This window comes from Oncorhynchus mykiss, chromosome 5 (genome assembly GCF_013265735.2).
Source record: "Oncorhynchus mykiss isolate Arlee chromosome 5, USDA_OmykA_1.1, whole genome shotgun sequence".
Lineage (NCBI taxonomy): Eukaryota > Metazoa > Chordata > Actinopteri > Salmoniformes > Salmonidae > Oncorhynchus > Oncorhynchus mykiss.
In genome coordinates, this window is record NC_048569.1 from 38851723 (window position 1) to 38870726 (window position 19004).

The following is a 19004-nucleotide window of genomic DNA, read 5'->3' on the forward strand; positions in this document are numbered from 1 at the left end:
TTCATTATTCATCCTCTTCCTGCGGTCTGTTTGGTCAGCTACTTCTGGACTGTTTATCCCATTCTACCCTCTACCTACCTTAACTATTTCCATACTTTCCTCAGAGTATGAATCAAAATATGTGCTGTGCAGATGATTGCTATAGGGTGCCTCTGTGTGCCGACTCCCTGATGACCTACCATTTGAAAAAGTCATAGAATATTGCACCAAAAATATCTTTACCCCTCAGATTATTGCTATTCTACACTTTACCTGTGTTTTCTTTCTCCCATCAGACTCAGACCCAGTTGTGGTTCTGTGGGACCATTACAGCCCACACACACACACACGACCCTGACCTAATTTCCAGGTCTGTGAGTAATGATGTTTAACTTCCACCTAGCCCTTTATGTGCAGCTTTCTGTCACGTTCACGTCATCCCCATACTGCTTTTCATTTCACTGGACTAAGTGGTACAAGAAGCGTCTCTCTGGGGCTATGGAGTAAAGAAACTCTCTGTCTATGAAGCCCTTAATTTGGCAGACAGCTTCAGATTTAACAGTAGTCTACACTTTGGTTCCTGACTGTGTGTCTGAGGAGACATACAGTACAAACAGCCTTTATCTAGCGAGCAGACATACTGTAACTTTATGAAAATGCGGTTCACAAACAGAATAAGTGAAGTCGTAAAGCAACCCTTCGCAATGGGGTTTCTGACTGGGCCCCATTTAAATGAGCCCCATTGAGCTTGGCCCAGTTTAACGGTGCCTGCCAGCGAGCTGCTCCTGCCACTGGGGACTGATCACAGAGATATGGCACACACACCAGCACACAAACACATGCTGTACAAACACAGAAAGTGCTGACACCCGAGAGCCATTTTGAGCTGAGAAGTAATAGTGGAATTACAGTAACAAGCCCCAAACTGGAGAAAAGAGGTCAGAGTTTGGGGAGGGGGTCCATCACACACACACACACACACACACACAAGATGCATTTAAACACAGGAATAAAACAATATGCAATATGGACAGAATAAGCAGAGTAGCTTATTTGGTGGTGAGTTCCAGTCTCCACTAAAACATGTAGAGAGCATTATTAAATCAAAACTAAAATAACAACCTTTCATAATTCCGATATAATTATAAATGACTACAACACCATTTGACTTCTAGGCACCTATGCCTTTTGACACACACAGTCGTCACATTCCTTCTTTTATCTCAGTCAATAACGCGAGGGGGAGGAGAATCGATCAGATCACACACTCACCCACAACACTGCAAACCAATGGCAGAGGACTTTAATTTAGCACCTCACTGAACAGAGTAAGAAACAACAACATCACACGTTGACATTCTGGCACACATTGAATGGGGTCTTGGTCATAATGGCCTGCTCTGTTTAAAAGTCTGTTGGCAGCTCTGTAGATAACAGATGGAAGAAAAATGAGGGGAATTATAAGACATATTGATTTCCTGGGGATGAATGGCCTGGTATTCTCACAGATTTATCTAGAGAAGACTTTCCTCCCAGGGTCAGACTCTGTTACTATCGGACACACGGACACACACACACACACACACACACACACTCTTTAACCCTGACCTGTTTAAATAAAGTGTGTGTGTGAGGGGGCGAGGGTCCCAGGGAAAACAGGTAAATGTTTAGCAGGACAGGTCTAGCAGTAATCTCTGTTTCTGCAGTGGTTAATGTTGTCCCGAACCAGCCTTAGGGATTTAGGGGTGAGACACAGAGCTGTTATTTCATTAGATAACGCAGACACACCCTACAACACACACACACTACCAGAAAATCCACTTACTCCTTCCTGGTAAGATTGGACAATTACATAGCTCTACCCTCATTCCCCATTACTGCACCCTCTGACTCGTTCAACATACAGCGATTAGAGTTACTGTAAGACCATTCATTAGTGTAGGGGGAAGATGAAGTAACACTGTCCTTCTAGCATCCCCAGTCTGCCTCCATTGAGCTCTAATGTAAACCAGAAACCATAACTCTGCTTGTGAGATCACAGAGCTGGGGTAGGAATGGAGGATGTCATTTAAGCCCCATAAAAACAAGGAGGCACAAACATTTATCTGTGCTGGCCTTTCATCAGGCATTTTAAGAGCCCAGGGATAACAGAGAGGGAGATGCTGATAAACGTTAGACAGGAAACGCAGAGCGTGGGTCTCCTGATCTCATGTTTCCACTAAAGGGCTGGTCCCGTATCTCCCTCCCTCCATGTCTCCCTCCCCCCGTCCCCTTGCCGCCTCAATGATGATATACACTGAACCCCCCAAAAAAACCAATCTATGGATTTCACATGACTGGGATTTTTTTAATGCTTCATTTAACTAGGCCAGTGAGTTAAGAACAATTTCTTATTTACAATGACGGCCTACACCGGCCAAACCTGGACGACGCTGGGCAAATTGTGCACCGCCCTGTGGGACTCCCAATCACAGACAGTTGGGATACAGCCTGGATTCAAACCAGGGTGTCTGTAGTGACACCTTTAACACTGAGATGCAGTGCCTTAGACCGCTGCGCCACTTTGGAGACCAAATACAGACATGCATGTGTTGGTCACAGATACCTTAAAATAAAAAGTAGGGATGTGAATCAGAAAACCAGTCAGTATCTGGTGTGACCACCATTTGCCTCACGCAGTGCGACACATTTCCTTCGAATAGAGTTGATCTCTTCAATGACTGTGCGAAGTTCCTGGATATTGGCGGGAACAGGAACATTTTCAGCTCACAGGAATTTTGTACAGATCCCTGTGACATGAAGGGATGGCAGCAGATGAATGGCACGACAATGGGCCTCAGGATCTTGTCATGGTATCTCTGTGCATTCAAATTGCCATCGATAAAATGCAACTGTGTTCGTAGCTTATGCCTGCCCATACCATAACCTCACCGACACTATGGGGCACTCTGTTCACAACGTTGACATCAGCAAACCGCCATCTGTCCAGTACAGCTGAAACCCGGGATTAATCCGTGAAGAGCACACTTCTCCAGCATACCAGTGGCCATCCACGGAGTGCATTTGCCGACTGAAGTTGGTTACGACACCGAACTGCAGTCTGGTCAAGACCCTGGTGAGTATGAAAAGCACGCAGATGAGCCTCTCTGAGACAGTCTCTGACAGTTTGTGCAGAAATTCCTTGTTTGTGCAAATCCACAGTTTCATCAGCTGCTCAAGTGGCTGGTCTCAGATGATAACGAAGGTGAAGGAGCTGGATGTGGAGGTCCTGGGCTGGAGTGGTTACAAGTGGTCTGCGGTTGTGAGGCCGGTTGGACGTAATGCCAAATTCTCTAAAATGACATTAAAGGCAGCTTATGGAAGAGAAATTAACATTCAATTCTCTGGCAACAGCTCTGGTGGACATTCATGCAGTCAATATGCCAATTGTATGCTCCCTCAAAACTTGAGACATCTGTGGCATTGTGTTGCGAGACAAAACTGTCCCTAGAGTTTCCTTTTATTGTCCCCAGCACAAGGTGTACCTGTGTAATGATCATGCTGTTTAATCAGCTTCTTGATATGCCACACCAGTCAGCTGGATGGATTATCTTGGCAAAGGAGAAATGCTCACTAACAGGGATGTAAACAAATGTATGCACAAAATAAACTTTTTGTGCGTATGTCATATTTTTGAGAATCTTTTATTTCAGCTCACGAAACCAACACTTTACATGATGCGTTTTATATTTTTGTTCAGCGTACATACACCACAACACTACCAAGACCCATGCCTGGTGAATGTCCCTACAATTGAAAAGGATAAGGCCCAGACAACTCAGGAAATAACGTGCTGAATGGGGCGTGACGATTTTATTACCGTACAAATATAATGATATGTCCAAGTTTACGACATCTTCCGTATCTGAGTTTTTAAGCTTAAGAAAATATCAGGCAGTAAGACACATGGTTTATATGATGGATGAATGCTGTTTCTATTCTTTGATGGGTCCTAACATTTGATTGAGTTGTGTTTTTCTCCTAGTGATCCACAGTGAAAACAGCAAGCTTTAAGCTGTCTGCACAAGAAGACATCAGGTGACCGGATTACAGGTTTAGCTTTGTCAATCATAGACGGCACATAGGCACAGATAGGAGCTCTCTGAAGAGGAATGATTTCCATAGCGGTTGTGTACAGTACACTAGGACCCAGATGATGCCTGCTCTGCTCCATACTGTGTGGTGGTGTTGGTGTTGGTGTTGGATTAGTCAACACACCCATCAGCTCAGACCAGCCACTTCCTGCTGCTGCTACTGGGAGCTACACCCAGGTCTTTGTCATCTGAACTGTATGACTTCAGGATGACTTTCTAACGACTTTCCACAGAAAGACGGCGCTGTAGTTTTCTCAAAAGTTTTTACAAAAAAGCGCGGGGGGGGGGGAAGAAGAAGTATGCTCACTGCAGGCTTAGATTCTGTATCCTGTGGAGCTCGGGGGTCTGAGGTGCATCGCAAGTATGACACGGCACACAGTGTCCGTTTTTATTCACCTACCTCCTCTAGCTCTGTACAGTACTATAGCCTACTGTAGTGTACCTGCTGGGGCGAGGCAGCGCCAGGAGTCTGAAAGGAACACCATTAAAGGAACAGCAGGGAAATAACAGCCATATGACTGTTTGGTGCTCATCAGCACTTTGGGGCTTTTTATAGTGTCTGCCAGTGTGTAACATCCGTGTGCCAGCAGCATTCCAATTCAGTCCCAAATCCCTCCACTCTTACTCCGCCTATTTTGTGTCCTAATCCTCTTCTTTTAAAAAAAAAAAAAAAGGAAGACTAACATGCATAGCAAAAGGAGAGGATATCAGTTTGATTGCGTGTCCTCTTATTGTTGATGTCAGTTGTAGTAGGCAGAAAGGGGTATTTTAAGGGGGGTTTTAAACATACAGGTACAGTGCTTTCCATAGTGTACGTTGGAGTATGAGTGTTTGGGTTGAATCTATTGTATATTCCAAATTCCCTGTCAGTCAACTCAAAAACAACAATCTGCAAATGTTAAAAGCGTACTTGTGGATGTTGGCAACGAGGCCATGTATCCACTTCCCCAGAGTCAGATGAACTCGTGGATACCATTTTAATGTCTCTGTGTCCAGTATGAAGGAAGTTAGAGGTAGTTTCGTGAGCCAATGCTAAGTCATTGCGCTAACACTAGTTAGCAATTGCGCTCGCGCTAGCTAGAAACTTATGTCAAAAATGCACACATAGATGTAAAAATTGTGTTCATCCGACTCTGGGGATGTAGATTGAAAAAAATATCCCTTTAATAGCAAAACTGTTACAAACCATCCCCCCCGTGTCATGTTAACTCAGCTATGTAGCAGATCTGTGCTCAGTTGTGCTTGTTGCAATGCCAAACATGTAGCTTACGGCATGACAATGAATTACAAAAGGCTTGGATTAAGCACATACAGATTTAGATGGCTAGTCACATAACACAAAAAACATCAAATTCTGTAGCAACAAACATTGAAAGCACACCTAAGATCACATAAAATCCTGTATTTGACCTGTCCTGTCCCCTGGTTGCTCTCCTGTTAAGGGCATGGAAAGATGGAAAAGCAACAGGGTATTTGTGGTTGCACCCCAGTGGGCCCACAGGGAGAACAAAAGCCAAATTAAAGGGCAGAGGATAGAGTGTGTACTTGTACTCGCTCAAGATGTGTCCTGTCAGTCTCTCTGCTTAAAATGGCATGAGAAGGGCCACTTAACTGGAAATCACTTCTCCCTCGCTCTCTTTTTCTCTCCTTCTCCCTGTCTCTCCCTTTCCCTCTGATCCTCCATTTCTCTCCCCTCTGATAATAATGTGCCTCTCCGTGTGGAGTGGGGGCTGTAGTGTACCCTTGCACCACCTCTCCTCTCCTTGCCTGGGATCCTTCAGTATAACCACTGTAGTGTTCGCTGATTCACCCTCTGAATGTGAAATTACTGAGAATGTTAGCAGCCACCAACCACCTCAGATTGGGAGAGCCATGATCTGGTATTCACTCCAAAACAGAGGTGAGATCACAGGTAACCTTCAACATGATCATAACAGTCATCATCCCTTATCAAAACTGGTAGCACGGTTGATTAAGTACAGGAGCTCTTTTTTAATAACCATTTTTGTCAGTGACTACATGTAGTCAAAAGGCAAAATGGGACACAGTACTCAGGCAATAGGCTCTCTAATGCACTGTGTCACTCCAAACACTGAGCTCTCTAATGCACTGTCACTCCAAACACTGAGCTCTCTAATGCACTGTGTCACTCCAAACACTGAGCTCTCTAATGCACTGTCACTCCAAACACTGAGCTCTCTAACTCACTGTGGCACTCCAAACACTGAGCTTTCTAATGCACTGTGTCACTCCAAACACTGAGCTCTCTAACGCACTGTGTCACTCCAAACACTGAGCTCTGGTGAAATCAAAGGCGCACGCACACACACAGGCACACACACACACAGGCACACACAGGCACACACAAGCACACACAGGCACACACAAGCACACAGGCACACACACACAGGCACACATTGTGCACAACACTTCAGCTGTGTGTATGTGATGTGAATGGGAGGCTTTCTGCTCTCTGGGTGGTATTGAAGAGGAGTATCCGTTGTGCTGAAACAGAGGTCAGCCGTTCTGGCACAGGCCTGCTTGTCAAGGGCTGCTACTTGTGCTGGGCCCTGCTAATGCACTGCTAATAGAAGCAAATCTTGCACTGTGACGCTCCCCTGTAGTTTAGAGTGTCACACTGCAGGGTGATTAATGACACTTTCCTCTCATCTTCTCTCTAACCCCGTCATCTCCTCCTCGTATCTCTCCCTCTCGTCGTCGCTCTCTCCCTCTCGACTCCCTGTCCTCTTTGACTCTCACCCTCTCCAGTCTGCCTTTCCTCTCTCCTCTCTACTGTATCTCTCTGCTCCCTGCCTCCCTCCCTCCGCCTCTCCTTTATTTTGTATCGCAGAGAACAAGGCAGATGACAGAGGATGTTGTGAGTCGTTATTGTGCCCATGATACAGTATCTAGCCGTATCCGCACAGCTGGAGATATCCGGATTCAGCAGCACTGCTGCACACACATCAGGCCCAATAACAGTCATGTATATACCCTTTCCCTTCAACAAAAATAGAAAGTGATGTCAGGTGTGGGGACACAAACTCAGCAGCCTCTTTTCACAGTAATTATCACCCTAAACCACACTCACACTCCATCTGGAGTAGAGCCAACAAACACCATGTTTTTCTGACATCATCCGCCTGAGGAAAAGGCTCCAGAAGGCCATTTCTGATGACATACACAGCGTTGGTTGTTGCCCTTTGCCATCAGCTATGTTGCATATGTTACTGAGTCTCACTTTCCCTCAATGAAATATGGGCCTGAAAGCATTAACTGCATAATCTTGTCACCTTCTGGGCATTGCCAAAAGGTCTTAGCGCTAGATAATTTGCTAGCCTTCCTCCACAGGTACAATGTGCTCATTGTGCGTGCAGACGTGAAATGACTGCAGTGGCTGTAACCTTAGCAGCTCGGCTGGGACCATAGTTGTCAGGCAATTGGGGAAACGTTTAGAGTAATAATGATAGCAACAACATTCTCACTTACCCCGTTTTTTTAAACACACTGTGATCAATCTCAAAATACGAGTGTGAGAGTGTGAGTGTGTGAGTGTGTGTGTGTGTGTGTGTGTGTGTGAGCACGTTGTGTGTGTGTGCCTCTGCGAATGTGGTTATATTTCCATCCTAAGTTTCCCTTCACTTAAAAAAATAACAAACTCTTATACTGTCTGGTAGTTTGAACAATATTTTTTATTGTTCAAAGAGAGAGAGAGAGGATAGAGGGAGAGAGAGCACTGGGGGGTGTAGTATGAAGTATTGGGAGGAAAGTTTAGAAAAAGTGGCTAATGGCTGTGTCCACAGACTGGGTTTGGTTAGATTGGGTTTGCCTCTGCACAGTGTCTGAAGCTGTAGTTTCTGAAGATGACAGAGAGGCTTAGTTGGCATCACACTGGTCTTCATTATGAAACAGCTTATCTCATGTATCAAATAGGCCTGTCATTTAAGTAAAAATGTACTTAAATCTTGTTAACACATTTGACTTTTAGTTCAATATATTGTGTAATTCCATACCGGAGTGACAGCAGGGTGGGTGTATTGGCTGGGATGTATTTGAAGTAGGCTTAGACATTGATTTAGATATGCACTGTTTGGAGAACGATCAAAGATAAACCTTCTCTTCCACTGCCTCTTCTCTCTCATGCTTAGCTCATCTGCATATTCAGACAGTCACAGAGCCCAGGTCTGCTCCTAAATACGCACACACACACACACACACACACACACACACACACACACACACACACACACAGCTGTGTGAATGGATGATGGTGTGGACGCCTGCCCCTTCTTCAAGAATGCCAATCAAGCTACTGTCCCTGAATTGGAAAGCATTTGGCTGCTGGCTGGCTAACCCCATATCTCAATTCCTGCTTTGTAAAGAGTTCGGTAGGTTAAAAAGCTATCTTCTTTAACCCCTGTTCCCTGATAGCTAGACAGCTATCCTACTCTCTCTCTCTTTCTCTCTCTCTCTGCTGGAAACAAGCTAGGTGGATTACCTTGTCAAGAGTACAAGTTCAAACATAGACTAATAAGAAGCAGAGCCTGTTTAAATTCACCATGAGGAGCTACCATGCCGAGAGTCCGTCTCATACTATCTGTGTCACAACTGGCTTTGATCAGGAGTCCCATAGGGTGGCGCACAATTGGCCCAGAGTCGTCCGGGTTAGGTGAGGGTTTGGCCGGGGTGGCTTTAGTTGGCTCATCGCAATCTAGCGACTCCTTGTGGCGGGCCGGGCACCTGCAGGCTGACCTTGGTCGTCAGTTGAACAGTGTTTCATCAGACACATTGGTGAGGTTGGCTTCCTGGTTAAGCGGGCGGGTGTTAAGAAGCATGGTTTGGCGGGTCATGTTTCGGAGGATGCACGACTCGACCTTTAACTCCCGAGCCCGTTGAGGAGTTGCAGCGATGAGACAGGTTGAAATTTGGGAGAAAAATGGGGGTAATTTTTTTCCAAATTACATTAAAAATAGAAAAGTCTGTTGCCGGGTAAGTGAGACACTAATCACCAACCGGGTGAGTCCTTTTGAGCTGAAGAGGCTCTCCAGTGGAATTTGCACAGGCAGCTCATCAGTGCACAAAGAAGGCAGGGCCATTAATTACCCCCAAACAATGTTCTCCAGGCTTATCGACTTCTTAATGGACAGGGAACGACCTGGTTCGTGTTCCCACTCCAGTCAACGACACGACCCTCTCCGGGGTTCTGGAATGGCCATTATGTCATCCCAGTCCTGCCCTTTAGAAACCAGAGCTGTTTTTCCTCCTCCGTTTTTCTCATTCCTCATTAACTATGTAGGAATCACTGTGATGCTGTGGCTGAGGCTGGGGCCCGGGACTGAGAGCTGGGACAGGATCTATGGCTGGGAGCTGGGGCAGGGGTTGGGGCCAGGACAGACTGAATTGGGTTGCTGACAGACCCTTTTCCCTGTATGGATCATCTGAAATTATGGTTTTAGGGCTGCAATTTGAGATTGCAGGGGACTCTTGGACTGATCCAGAGCATGAAGGGCGAAAGCGTGACTTCCAAATTACTCGTTAAACTGTTGGAAAAACATTCTTTCCTCCTCCAGCTGGTTCTGTGTTAATAAAGCCCTTAGTTCTGACATTGAAAATTTGAAAAATCCTCACACCATTACTTCCATTGTTACATTATGTGTGCGTGAATTTGTTTGGGATATTCACAAGGCATCTATGGTAAGAAAGAGGCCACCCACCTGCCTCCGGAGAAAAACACACACACAGGGATGCACATTTAACACACCCTAGGGGATGGTTTTTTGCCTTTTTTTGTTTGACAGACAATCCAGCTCAGTTGGGAATGGATTTGGTAAATGGGTTTTGGTGTTCGAAGCTGTCTGCATGCTATTTGAGATTTGACTGCTATTTTTAAAGAAACATCCTTTAATATACTGTAATGAAATGGCAGCATGCAGGAAAATAATGAAGAAGGATACAAGCCTCAACAAAACAAAAATCAGAACCATCTGGAATTAATAACATTCAACCATTGAAACGTTATACTGTATGTAACCAATAAAGCCTTCCAATGCTATTGTTGACCAATGACTCTAGCCTCAGCGTTGTGGGCCTACCACTGCTCAGACAGCTGCAGGTGAATATCCAAGGACAACAGATGTGAGAAGAGCAACTCTCCTGATGGATGAGGCAGTGGCCTATGACCCTGAACTTTACCATCCTTTCAACAAGTGTGAGAGATGGAAGAAAGAGGGAATAATGGAAGGAAGAGGAACATTAAAATCCACAACAACAGGCGACAACTATACCTCATTATGAAAGTCTATGAGTGCATTAAAATCCACAACAACAGGCGACAACTATACCTCATTATGAAAGTCTATGAGTGCATTAAAATCCACAACAACAGGCGACAACTATACCTCATTATGAAAGTCTATGAGTGCATTAAAATCCAACGCTGAGATTGATCTAACTCATAGTTGCAAAAAGCTGATATAAAGGACAGAATTAAATTTACCGGGGGGGGGGGTTGTCGAAAGTTTAGTTTTGTTTTGGGGAGGGTTGTGTGATTTTTTTTTATTGGGCACAGGGGAGGGTAATGCGTTTTGTTCCTGGTTTACGTTTGCTCGTTTGCAGGTTTTACTATATAAGGTCTTCCATCCTAGCTAAATGTCCTCATCTGCTTGTATATACCTCCCTTATATCAAGGTGTTTTGGTACTTCCCTTTTGCACTGCGCTTTTCTGCGCCAGCTTGTACTATACCCCAGGTCAATATAGCCCAGTCTGTCTAGTGCTAGGTGGATTGTTTGTCCAGATCTGCAATAGGCTGACTAGCAATCGTTCCACACATCAAATCAGTGTGGCCAGGTGCATCATGGAGCATGAAAGAGCAGTGAAGACGTGAGACGCACAGCTCAAACAGCTCCTCTATTGATCTTGTTCAGGGACAACATAATGCATAGACTAGCCGACAACGCCACATTGCAATGAATAGTTGCATTATTGTTTTCAAGGGAGTACAAAATTCTACTCTAGGCTGCAGTGAAAATGTCATTTGAATAACGGCGCAAAAGCCCTGTGATTTGAATGTTTTATTCCATTTGGATCAGTTGTGGGTCTACAATCGACAGTTTAGAAGGTCTAGAAAGGGCTGTATTTTTACTTCTGATACTGAGATGCGCTGTCTGTTGCAGATCATCATTCTCCCTAGTCGTCCTATAGCAATGTGGATTCATATGCTCCCAACAAGGCCCTGTTATTCAGATACATAAAATAGAATTCCAGTGTCCTCAAAATGACTTGACGTTAACCAGGTTTCCATCCAACCTTTTTAAGGGAGCAAAGTATGTATACATGTCGGATCATTTATTTGTTTATGTCATCATGGGAAAGCATGGAGTTTATTGGGCTACAGAGGAAATAAGTTATGAGGGACTTCACGGAGTGGTAAAAGTGCACGGTCGTCGTGATGCTCCTTTCCAATAAATATTGAGGGTCTTGGTCTGGTGATGTATTCTGCCGTTTGACAAATAAAATAATATTGCATTCGTCATGCAGTAGGCTTTACCCGCACTGTATCTGCGGGCTGTTGGCTAGAGCGCCAATGTCAACACCAGAGTGGGGCACATTCCCTATACCTGCGCAACATTTTTTGGTGACAAAAGCATCAGCAGGCCTAGAGTTGAAAATGCCATGGAAACTAATTTAACTTGTATTTTTGTATTCGGTATGGGAATTTAATACCAAAATACATTTTTTATGTGCACGATGTATTTATGCCCAGACTTTTATCCTCAACGAGTCAATTTGATGGAAACAACTCTGATGGGATTTTTTTTTAAACATTCACATGAAAATCTGTCGCCAATTGAATGGAAACCTAGCTACAGACACCCTAAAGACTCTGGAAGGTGGGCTAGTCCAGTTTCATTGATAATGCCTACACATCATGGTCCACCAGCAGCCCCAAACATCTAAAGACCAAGCAAAACAAGAATTGTACTTAAACTCCCCTCTCATACTCATCTGGAGGTCGAGCAGTTTTTTGTCTGCTTCTCTGTAATCTGTCTATCTATGTAATAGAGCCCCATATTGGAGGTGTCATAATACCCATAAAACCTAGCAGTAAAACAGGGAAATGGTTACAATCGTTTTTCCACCGGTCATTCTTCCGCACATGGGATTTTAGAAACACTTAAAATAAGTGCTGTGCTTCGTGTAGGCTTACCCTGGCATGACGTTTTCATAACCATGTTAATCTCTCTCGGACATGGTGACTTTTATCAATATATTCGGCTCTACTTAGTCTCAGACTCAAAAATGCTAATTAGCATCAAAGTAGACATGCAAAACTATAATCCCCTGCAAGCTCCTGCACCTCATTGCTAGCTGACACCTTTGCTAACAGGTATTGTGTCAATTTAAAACTTGCACAACACAGTTCACAGAATTGTCCATTTCAAGAAATGTTGCCAATTTATTAATTACCACATTTTTCTAATGTGTGATAGTTAATCCAGAGATTCTTACCTTTGCCTCGATTTGACCGTCTCACCCAGATCATCATGGCATTTGTAGTTCTTTAGCAGCTAATTAGCATTTCATTTTTTACAGGCGAATATATTGATTAAAGTCACCTTTTCCTAGAGAGATTTGCACAGTTATCAAAACGTCACTACTGGGTAAGCCTGACTCTTACTATGTGCCTTCATACCCCTTGACTTATTCAACTTTTTGTGTTACAGCCTGAATTCAAAATTGATTCAATAGATTTTTTGTTTTCTCATCTACACACAATACCCCATAATAATAAGGTGAAAACATGTTATTTATTTATTTTTTACATAAGAATTCAAATCCAAACTGTAACTCGCCACTCAGGCACATTCACTGTCTTCTTGGTAAGCAACTCCAGTGTAGATTTGTCCTTGTGTTGTAGGTTATTATCCTGCTGAAAGGTGAATTCATCTCCCAGCGTCTGGTGGAAAACAGACTGAGCAAAGTTTTCCTATAGAATTTTGCCTGTGCTTAACTCCCTTCCGTTTATTTTTTATCCTGAAAACTCCCCAGATCTTAACGATTACAAATGTACCCATAACATGCTGCACTATGCTTGAAAATATGGACAGTGGTATCCAGAAATGTGTTTGCCTCAAACATAACACTTTGTATTCAGGACTTGTTGCAAACAGGATGCATGTTATGGAATATTTGTTATTCTTTCCTTCTTTTCAAACTGTCAATTAGGTTAGTATTGTGGAGTAACTGCAATGTTGTTGATCAATCCTCAGTTATCTCCTATCACAGCCATTAAACTCTAACTGTTTTAAAGTCACCATTGGCCTCATGGTGAAATCCATGAGCGGTTTCTGTCCTCTCCGGGAACTGGGTTAGGAAGGACGCCTGTGTCTTTGTAGTGACTGGGTGTATTATACACCATCCAAATGGCAATTAATAACGTCACCATGCTCAAAGGGATATTCAATGTCTGCCTTATAAACATTTACCCATCTACCAATAGGTGCCCTTCTTTGTGAGGCATTGGAAAACCTCCCAGGTCTTTGTGGTTGAATCTGTGCTTAAAATTCACTGCTCAACAGATAATTGTATGTGTGGGGTACAGAGATGAGGTACTCATTCAAAAATAATGTTAAACACTATTATTGCACACAGAATGAGTCCATGCAACTTATTAGGTGATTTGTTAAGGACATTTTTACTCCTGAACTTATTTATGCTTGCCATAACAAAGGGGTTGAATACTTATTGACTCAAGACATTTCAGCATTTCATTTTTAGTAAATGTCTAAAAACATTATTCCATTGACATTATGGGGTATTTATTGTGTCGGTCAGTGACAAAAAATCTAAACGTAATCCATTTTTTATTCAAGCAGTAACACAACTAAATGTTTTTAAAACAATTGAGGGGTGTGAATACTTTCTGAAGGCACTGTATTTATGTACAAAAAAATAGAGACCACAATGGAAATAAGTTCCCGACTTTATAGTGCAATCCCGGTCACTTGTAAAAATATTTGTACTGTGTGTTAATATATGCATTTTTTAAACTGACAAATAAAACCAATCAATCCAAACTTTGCCATTTGACGAAACACCAAACACCAAAAAGTTGAATGACATTTGGATACTGGGTAAGCCTACAAGGTAGGAAGGGATGTATTTTCTGTTTGTCAAGATTGTCATAGTCTATTTATTGTTGTGTTGAAAACACAAACCATGATATTGAAAGTCGGTAAGGTTTGTTTGTTGGTTGTGTGGTGCACAAATGTGGTGTATATATTTTATATAATTATAAATATGGCATAAAAAAATTTGAAAATCTGAAAATCTGATTTCCCCCTAGCTGATCATTGTCTGCAGCCGGCTCTGATTGTAGTGTAATGAAACAGGCAGGGAGAGTGAGCTTGTCTGTGGTGGTCGGTGAGAACCTTCAACCTTCTGGCCTGTAGCCCTGAGTAGCATCGCCTGCACCACATCATGCTGAAGTGGGGAAGTCTATATCCACGTTTATTAACACTGGGTCGCTACAGTTATTAGTTGTGGTATTAAACATGATTTTGAGTTAACTCTACGAGGGGGGAGTGTGTGCAGTTTATTTTAAATGTTGGGGAGACAGGTGCAGTTCTTTTGACACCTTAAGTTGGACCAGTACATTTCGAACTGCCCCTTAAGAGTATGATGAAATATAATTAAGCCTCCACGGGCAGTTATTTAATTTTGCTGATAGGGTTAGAGTCAACGTTCCTTAAACGAAATGTTTTCAATTGCTGTTTAAGGCCTAGGCTACTATGTAAAATGCCGGAGAAGATTATTGTTTTAATGTCTCGATATAAGACATCCCGCGCACTTTGATCCGCACCCAAAGTTGAAGTCAACTGTGTGTGTGTGTGTGTGTGTGTGTGTGTGTGTGTGTGTAGCGCGCGAGAGAGGGATTGTCTAAAGAAACATATTGTGACTACGATGACTCAGGTGTAGCTTGCTAATCTTTCGTTTATATAACAACAAAAAAACAATTAAAAGTATCTTAAAATTGAGCAAAAATGGCTATGGTCAGGTCTGTTTACACCAAGCAAAGGCTTTATTGAAGTTGTGTCCTTTTAACGCATAGCCTCACACTTAGGTAATAAACACATTTGAAAAACGTCGATATCCACCACATTCCAGTAGTCGATATGGAAGAAACAGTAATTAACTGTGTAAATATCCCAGAGCGCACCATAGTACAGCTGTGACTATATTTTTCACTCTATAAGGTATGCGACTCTGGGATTCTTCTATTTTGTTGGGCAGAAATTGACAAGTCTATGCTATTCATTTACGATGTCAGCGAACTATGATTTTCTGTTGTTGCAAAAATCCAGCACAAATCTTCGACTTTGGCCATCCGCAAAACACTCGAGCGCTGGACCTTTTTTCTGCATGCAGGTATGAATTCGATCGCTTACCTTGAGCAGCTCCGATATCCACGAGGGCAATTAGCAAAACGAAAGATATGGTGATCATCTGCAGTAAGTATCCCGTGACTCCTCTTCTTCCACTTCCTGCAGTTTGTACACTATACCCCATGATGAGGAGTCAAAAACTCCGCGATGAGGCAAGTCCAGTGGCTATCAAATGCTGTTTCAAAGACCTACTGCCTTGCAGCAGCTGCAATTGAAATCTTTCGGAGTCTCACACTTGACGAATAGAAGGGGAAGGAAGAACAAGGGGGGGATGGATAGAGAATGAACAAATTCCAAGACTTCTGAGAATGAACAAATTCCAGGACTTCAGCGAAACAGTTTTGAAATATGACAGATATTAAATTGTCTTATGAGAAGCGAGCACCGCCCTCAGTCATATGAAGGTATGCATGAAAACCTTAGCAATTACCGTTTGCTCTGTTCACTTTTATTGCTTAACGTGTCTAGCTGACTACCTGGGCCGATGTCTGGTTGATATGAAGTTCATGTTCCGAATCAGAAAATTCACAAAAGTCCTCCGTAACTGCCGCTACCACGCTCCGCACTCGGTCTAGCGACAGTATACAACCTCAGTACCGCGCCTAGCGCTCTACTGATGGAATTGAATCGGACAAGGCTCCGTCTCTGTACCATGCTACTTCAACCAATCCAACAACGACCGACTCCTGTCTGTTGCGGCCATATCAAAACCCGGCTTGGAGCCTCGGAATGGATGTTATTTATCGCGTATAAAGGGGTGAGGAGGAGAAGCTCCATATCCGGAAGTAATTTGGCCATTCATAGTAGCCATTGACGCTATGTAGAGTAGTTAATTTTTTTAGGTTATGGATACAAGACTGTGGACATATCTGGCTGTGTTGGCAAAACCACTACATATCCCATCGAGCAAAGTGGGTAGAGGCTGCCTGTTATCACAGTTGGCAATGATGCCGAAGAGACAGTGAACCAGTCATGGCTATTCAAAAAACACTAAATCATTTTAAAGTTTCTTTCCAGGTAATTTAGTTATTTAGTTACATGATTATAATTGAGTTACATGATTGTATAACTAGCAAAGGCCTTTTGAATTTGAGGGTGTAGTATTTATGAAGTTTGGGAATGAGGATGAAAACTAGCATAGTTTAGCTAGCCAGCTAGTTTAGCCAGGGAAAACAAGGTAAAAAAAACAACAAGCTCGAGACAGGATATAGCTGTGCGCACTAGGTTAATTCAGGAGACAGATTGGAGTTTTTATGCCCTGATATCAGGAGCTGGTGGTGAAAAGTTTGATTAAACAATTCAGAGATGGAAACGAATACATCAGTTCACAAATATTTAAGGAGAACGAATCCCGAAATCAGCTGTAACTGTCAATAGTAAAACAAAGCTTAAAATGATGTTTGAGTGAACCTGAATCCAGAAAATGAATGGTGAAGTCGCTTCTGATAAGCATTAGTCTACCATCAATTATTTCCCTTGCTATGATGGTTAAAAGGAGCAATCAGCAGTTGCTACATCCATTCTTGGACTTATGTAAATTCATGATCATATGTGCCCATTGATTCTTGAAGAATATAACTTATAAATGCCTCATGAGCTTAGTTCAACTGTAGTACCCCATCAGAACCCAAAGTATAAGCTTGCTTCACTCCTATGTTTGTAAACAAAGTAAATGTAAACATATGCTGTACAGCCTAAAAACATGTTTAAAACTATAATTGTGATATCATGGATGGTCAGTCCTTGCATCCATAGCTATCTATGCATTTGAGAGTGGTTATATTTCTCCATCCCCATTCCTCAGCTTTTTTTACAAAACAGTGGCAGTAGCAGTACTTTGTTATTATTTAAATTCCTGATTGCCGCTTTAAGTGGAATCTTCTTCCAAAATTCTACCAAAATATAAACAAATAGGTAAGGCTATATTGAAAAGAATAGCCTGTAGACAGTGAAATTGTTGGTTATGTTGGTTAACATGGTTGGTTATGTAGCAGTAGCCAATAATCGATTAGCTCAGAATTGAAATATAAGGTTTTTACCACTGATATTCTACCCTAAAGTGACTATCATTTTAATCTGTCTATTACAATATCTTTTGTAAAGGATGTTTGAGCAAGCATATTGCCTGCTGAGCAAACATAAGGCAACATCGCGTTTACTGCTGTAAGACCGCAAATGTAATCACTGTTGAAATTCAATCAAGAAACACATTTTCTCTAACTGGCATTTGTTCTCGTCACAGTCGCACTCCTGATTCTCGTTTAGACACGGTCATTAGGACTAACATACAGCCATGTCTAAAGACCTGATCAATAATTACCACAGTGGAGTCAGTTCAGCTAAACCTTTTGGGGGGGGCTGAAAGTTGAAGCTCATTTACTGCATTTCTAGACAATTTTCAAACTCTAAAATGCTATTTGGAGAACACCAAAAACAAAACAAAAACGCAATATTAGGTTTAGAGGTCTGTGGAACGACATGTACAATGTGAACCACTACTCAACCTCATCATAAATTGACTTGATGAATTGAAATTGAAATTGACTTGATAAATTGTAGTGGTCCATACTGTGCAACATGCAATAGATGCATAAAACACGCTATGCAGTCACAACGAGGTCGAATTCAAAAGTCGACATCAATGTGAAAGTAACCGGTCCATAAAAAAGCTGGCTTACAGGGCCGAGTTCAAATGCCTACATCAAATTAAAAGCAAATCGGCGCACTGGCTAAATGGCTGACCGGCAAAGCAAACTGTTTGGCGCTGTCTCTGCTCTCTGCTTTCTTAAAGTGAGAGAAAGACGCGCAGCATGGCAGCTTCTCTCTGAGCGATGCTCCGCATGGTCCTAAAGCAAGCCAGCAAATACGCTAAACAGTCGTTGCATTTTAATTGGGATTGGAATGATTTTAGTGTTCTTTTTTGTAGCCTACTTTTACATTTTTGGTCTTGAGGTAGGGTATGGCGACTGCCTTACCCAGCTGACGGGCGTGAATGAGTTACAACACCCTTGTCTGACTCCTCCAGTCCCCCAGTGCTCCTATAGTCTGACTGGTGCAGATCAATCCTGCTTAGTACTCCAGGGGCAACACATTTTATGAATGAACCATGACCTGGTTGGCTATATCAGAAAGCAAGAGGAAAGTTGGAAACAAGTAAAAGTGGGGTTTGTTGAGTTTATACAGGCACACATTGTTTTAGGCTTTGGGGAGCTCATGATTCCATCCCAAACCCTTTTCAGAAATCACTGCACTTCAATCAAGGTCTATGGAGAGTCTAATGCACACATACCATTGCTTTATTTAATATTTTTTGGACATAACTTTGTTTTGCAAAGTGAGAAAGTGGCAACGCCTTTATTGTATTTAGGGCAATACTTTTTCCATTAGAACATGATATATTTTTATTTTTTAATATTTACTCCTGCTGAAATATTATGTATGTGTGAC

The 19004-nt window shown here is 42.6% G+C and overlaps 1 protein-coding gene across 4 annotated transcripts in view; it reads right to left on the reverse strand.

The window, feature by feature from the left end:
• The window catches only part of unc5c (unc-5 netrin receptor C), a 183989-nt gene extending 167769 nt beyond the window's left edge, over positions 1-16220 (reverse strand). For 2 of the 4 annotated variants that reach the window (XM_036977457.1, XM_036977454.1), the window contains exon 1: positions 15561-16220. In XM_036977457.1, coding sequence (XP_036833352.1) covers positions 15561-15681 — 121 coding nt within the window. In that variant the 5' untranslated portion in view covers positions 15682-16220. The remainder of the gene's footprint in view (positions 1-15560) is intronic. The other 2 variants (XM_036977456.1, XM_036977455.1) reach the window with 2 other exon arrangements.
• Positions 16221-19004: the final 2784 nt, after the last annotated feature.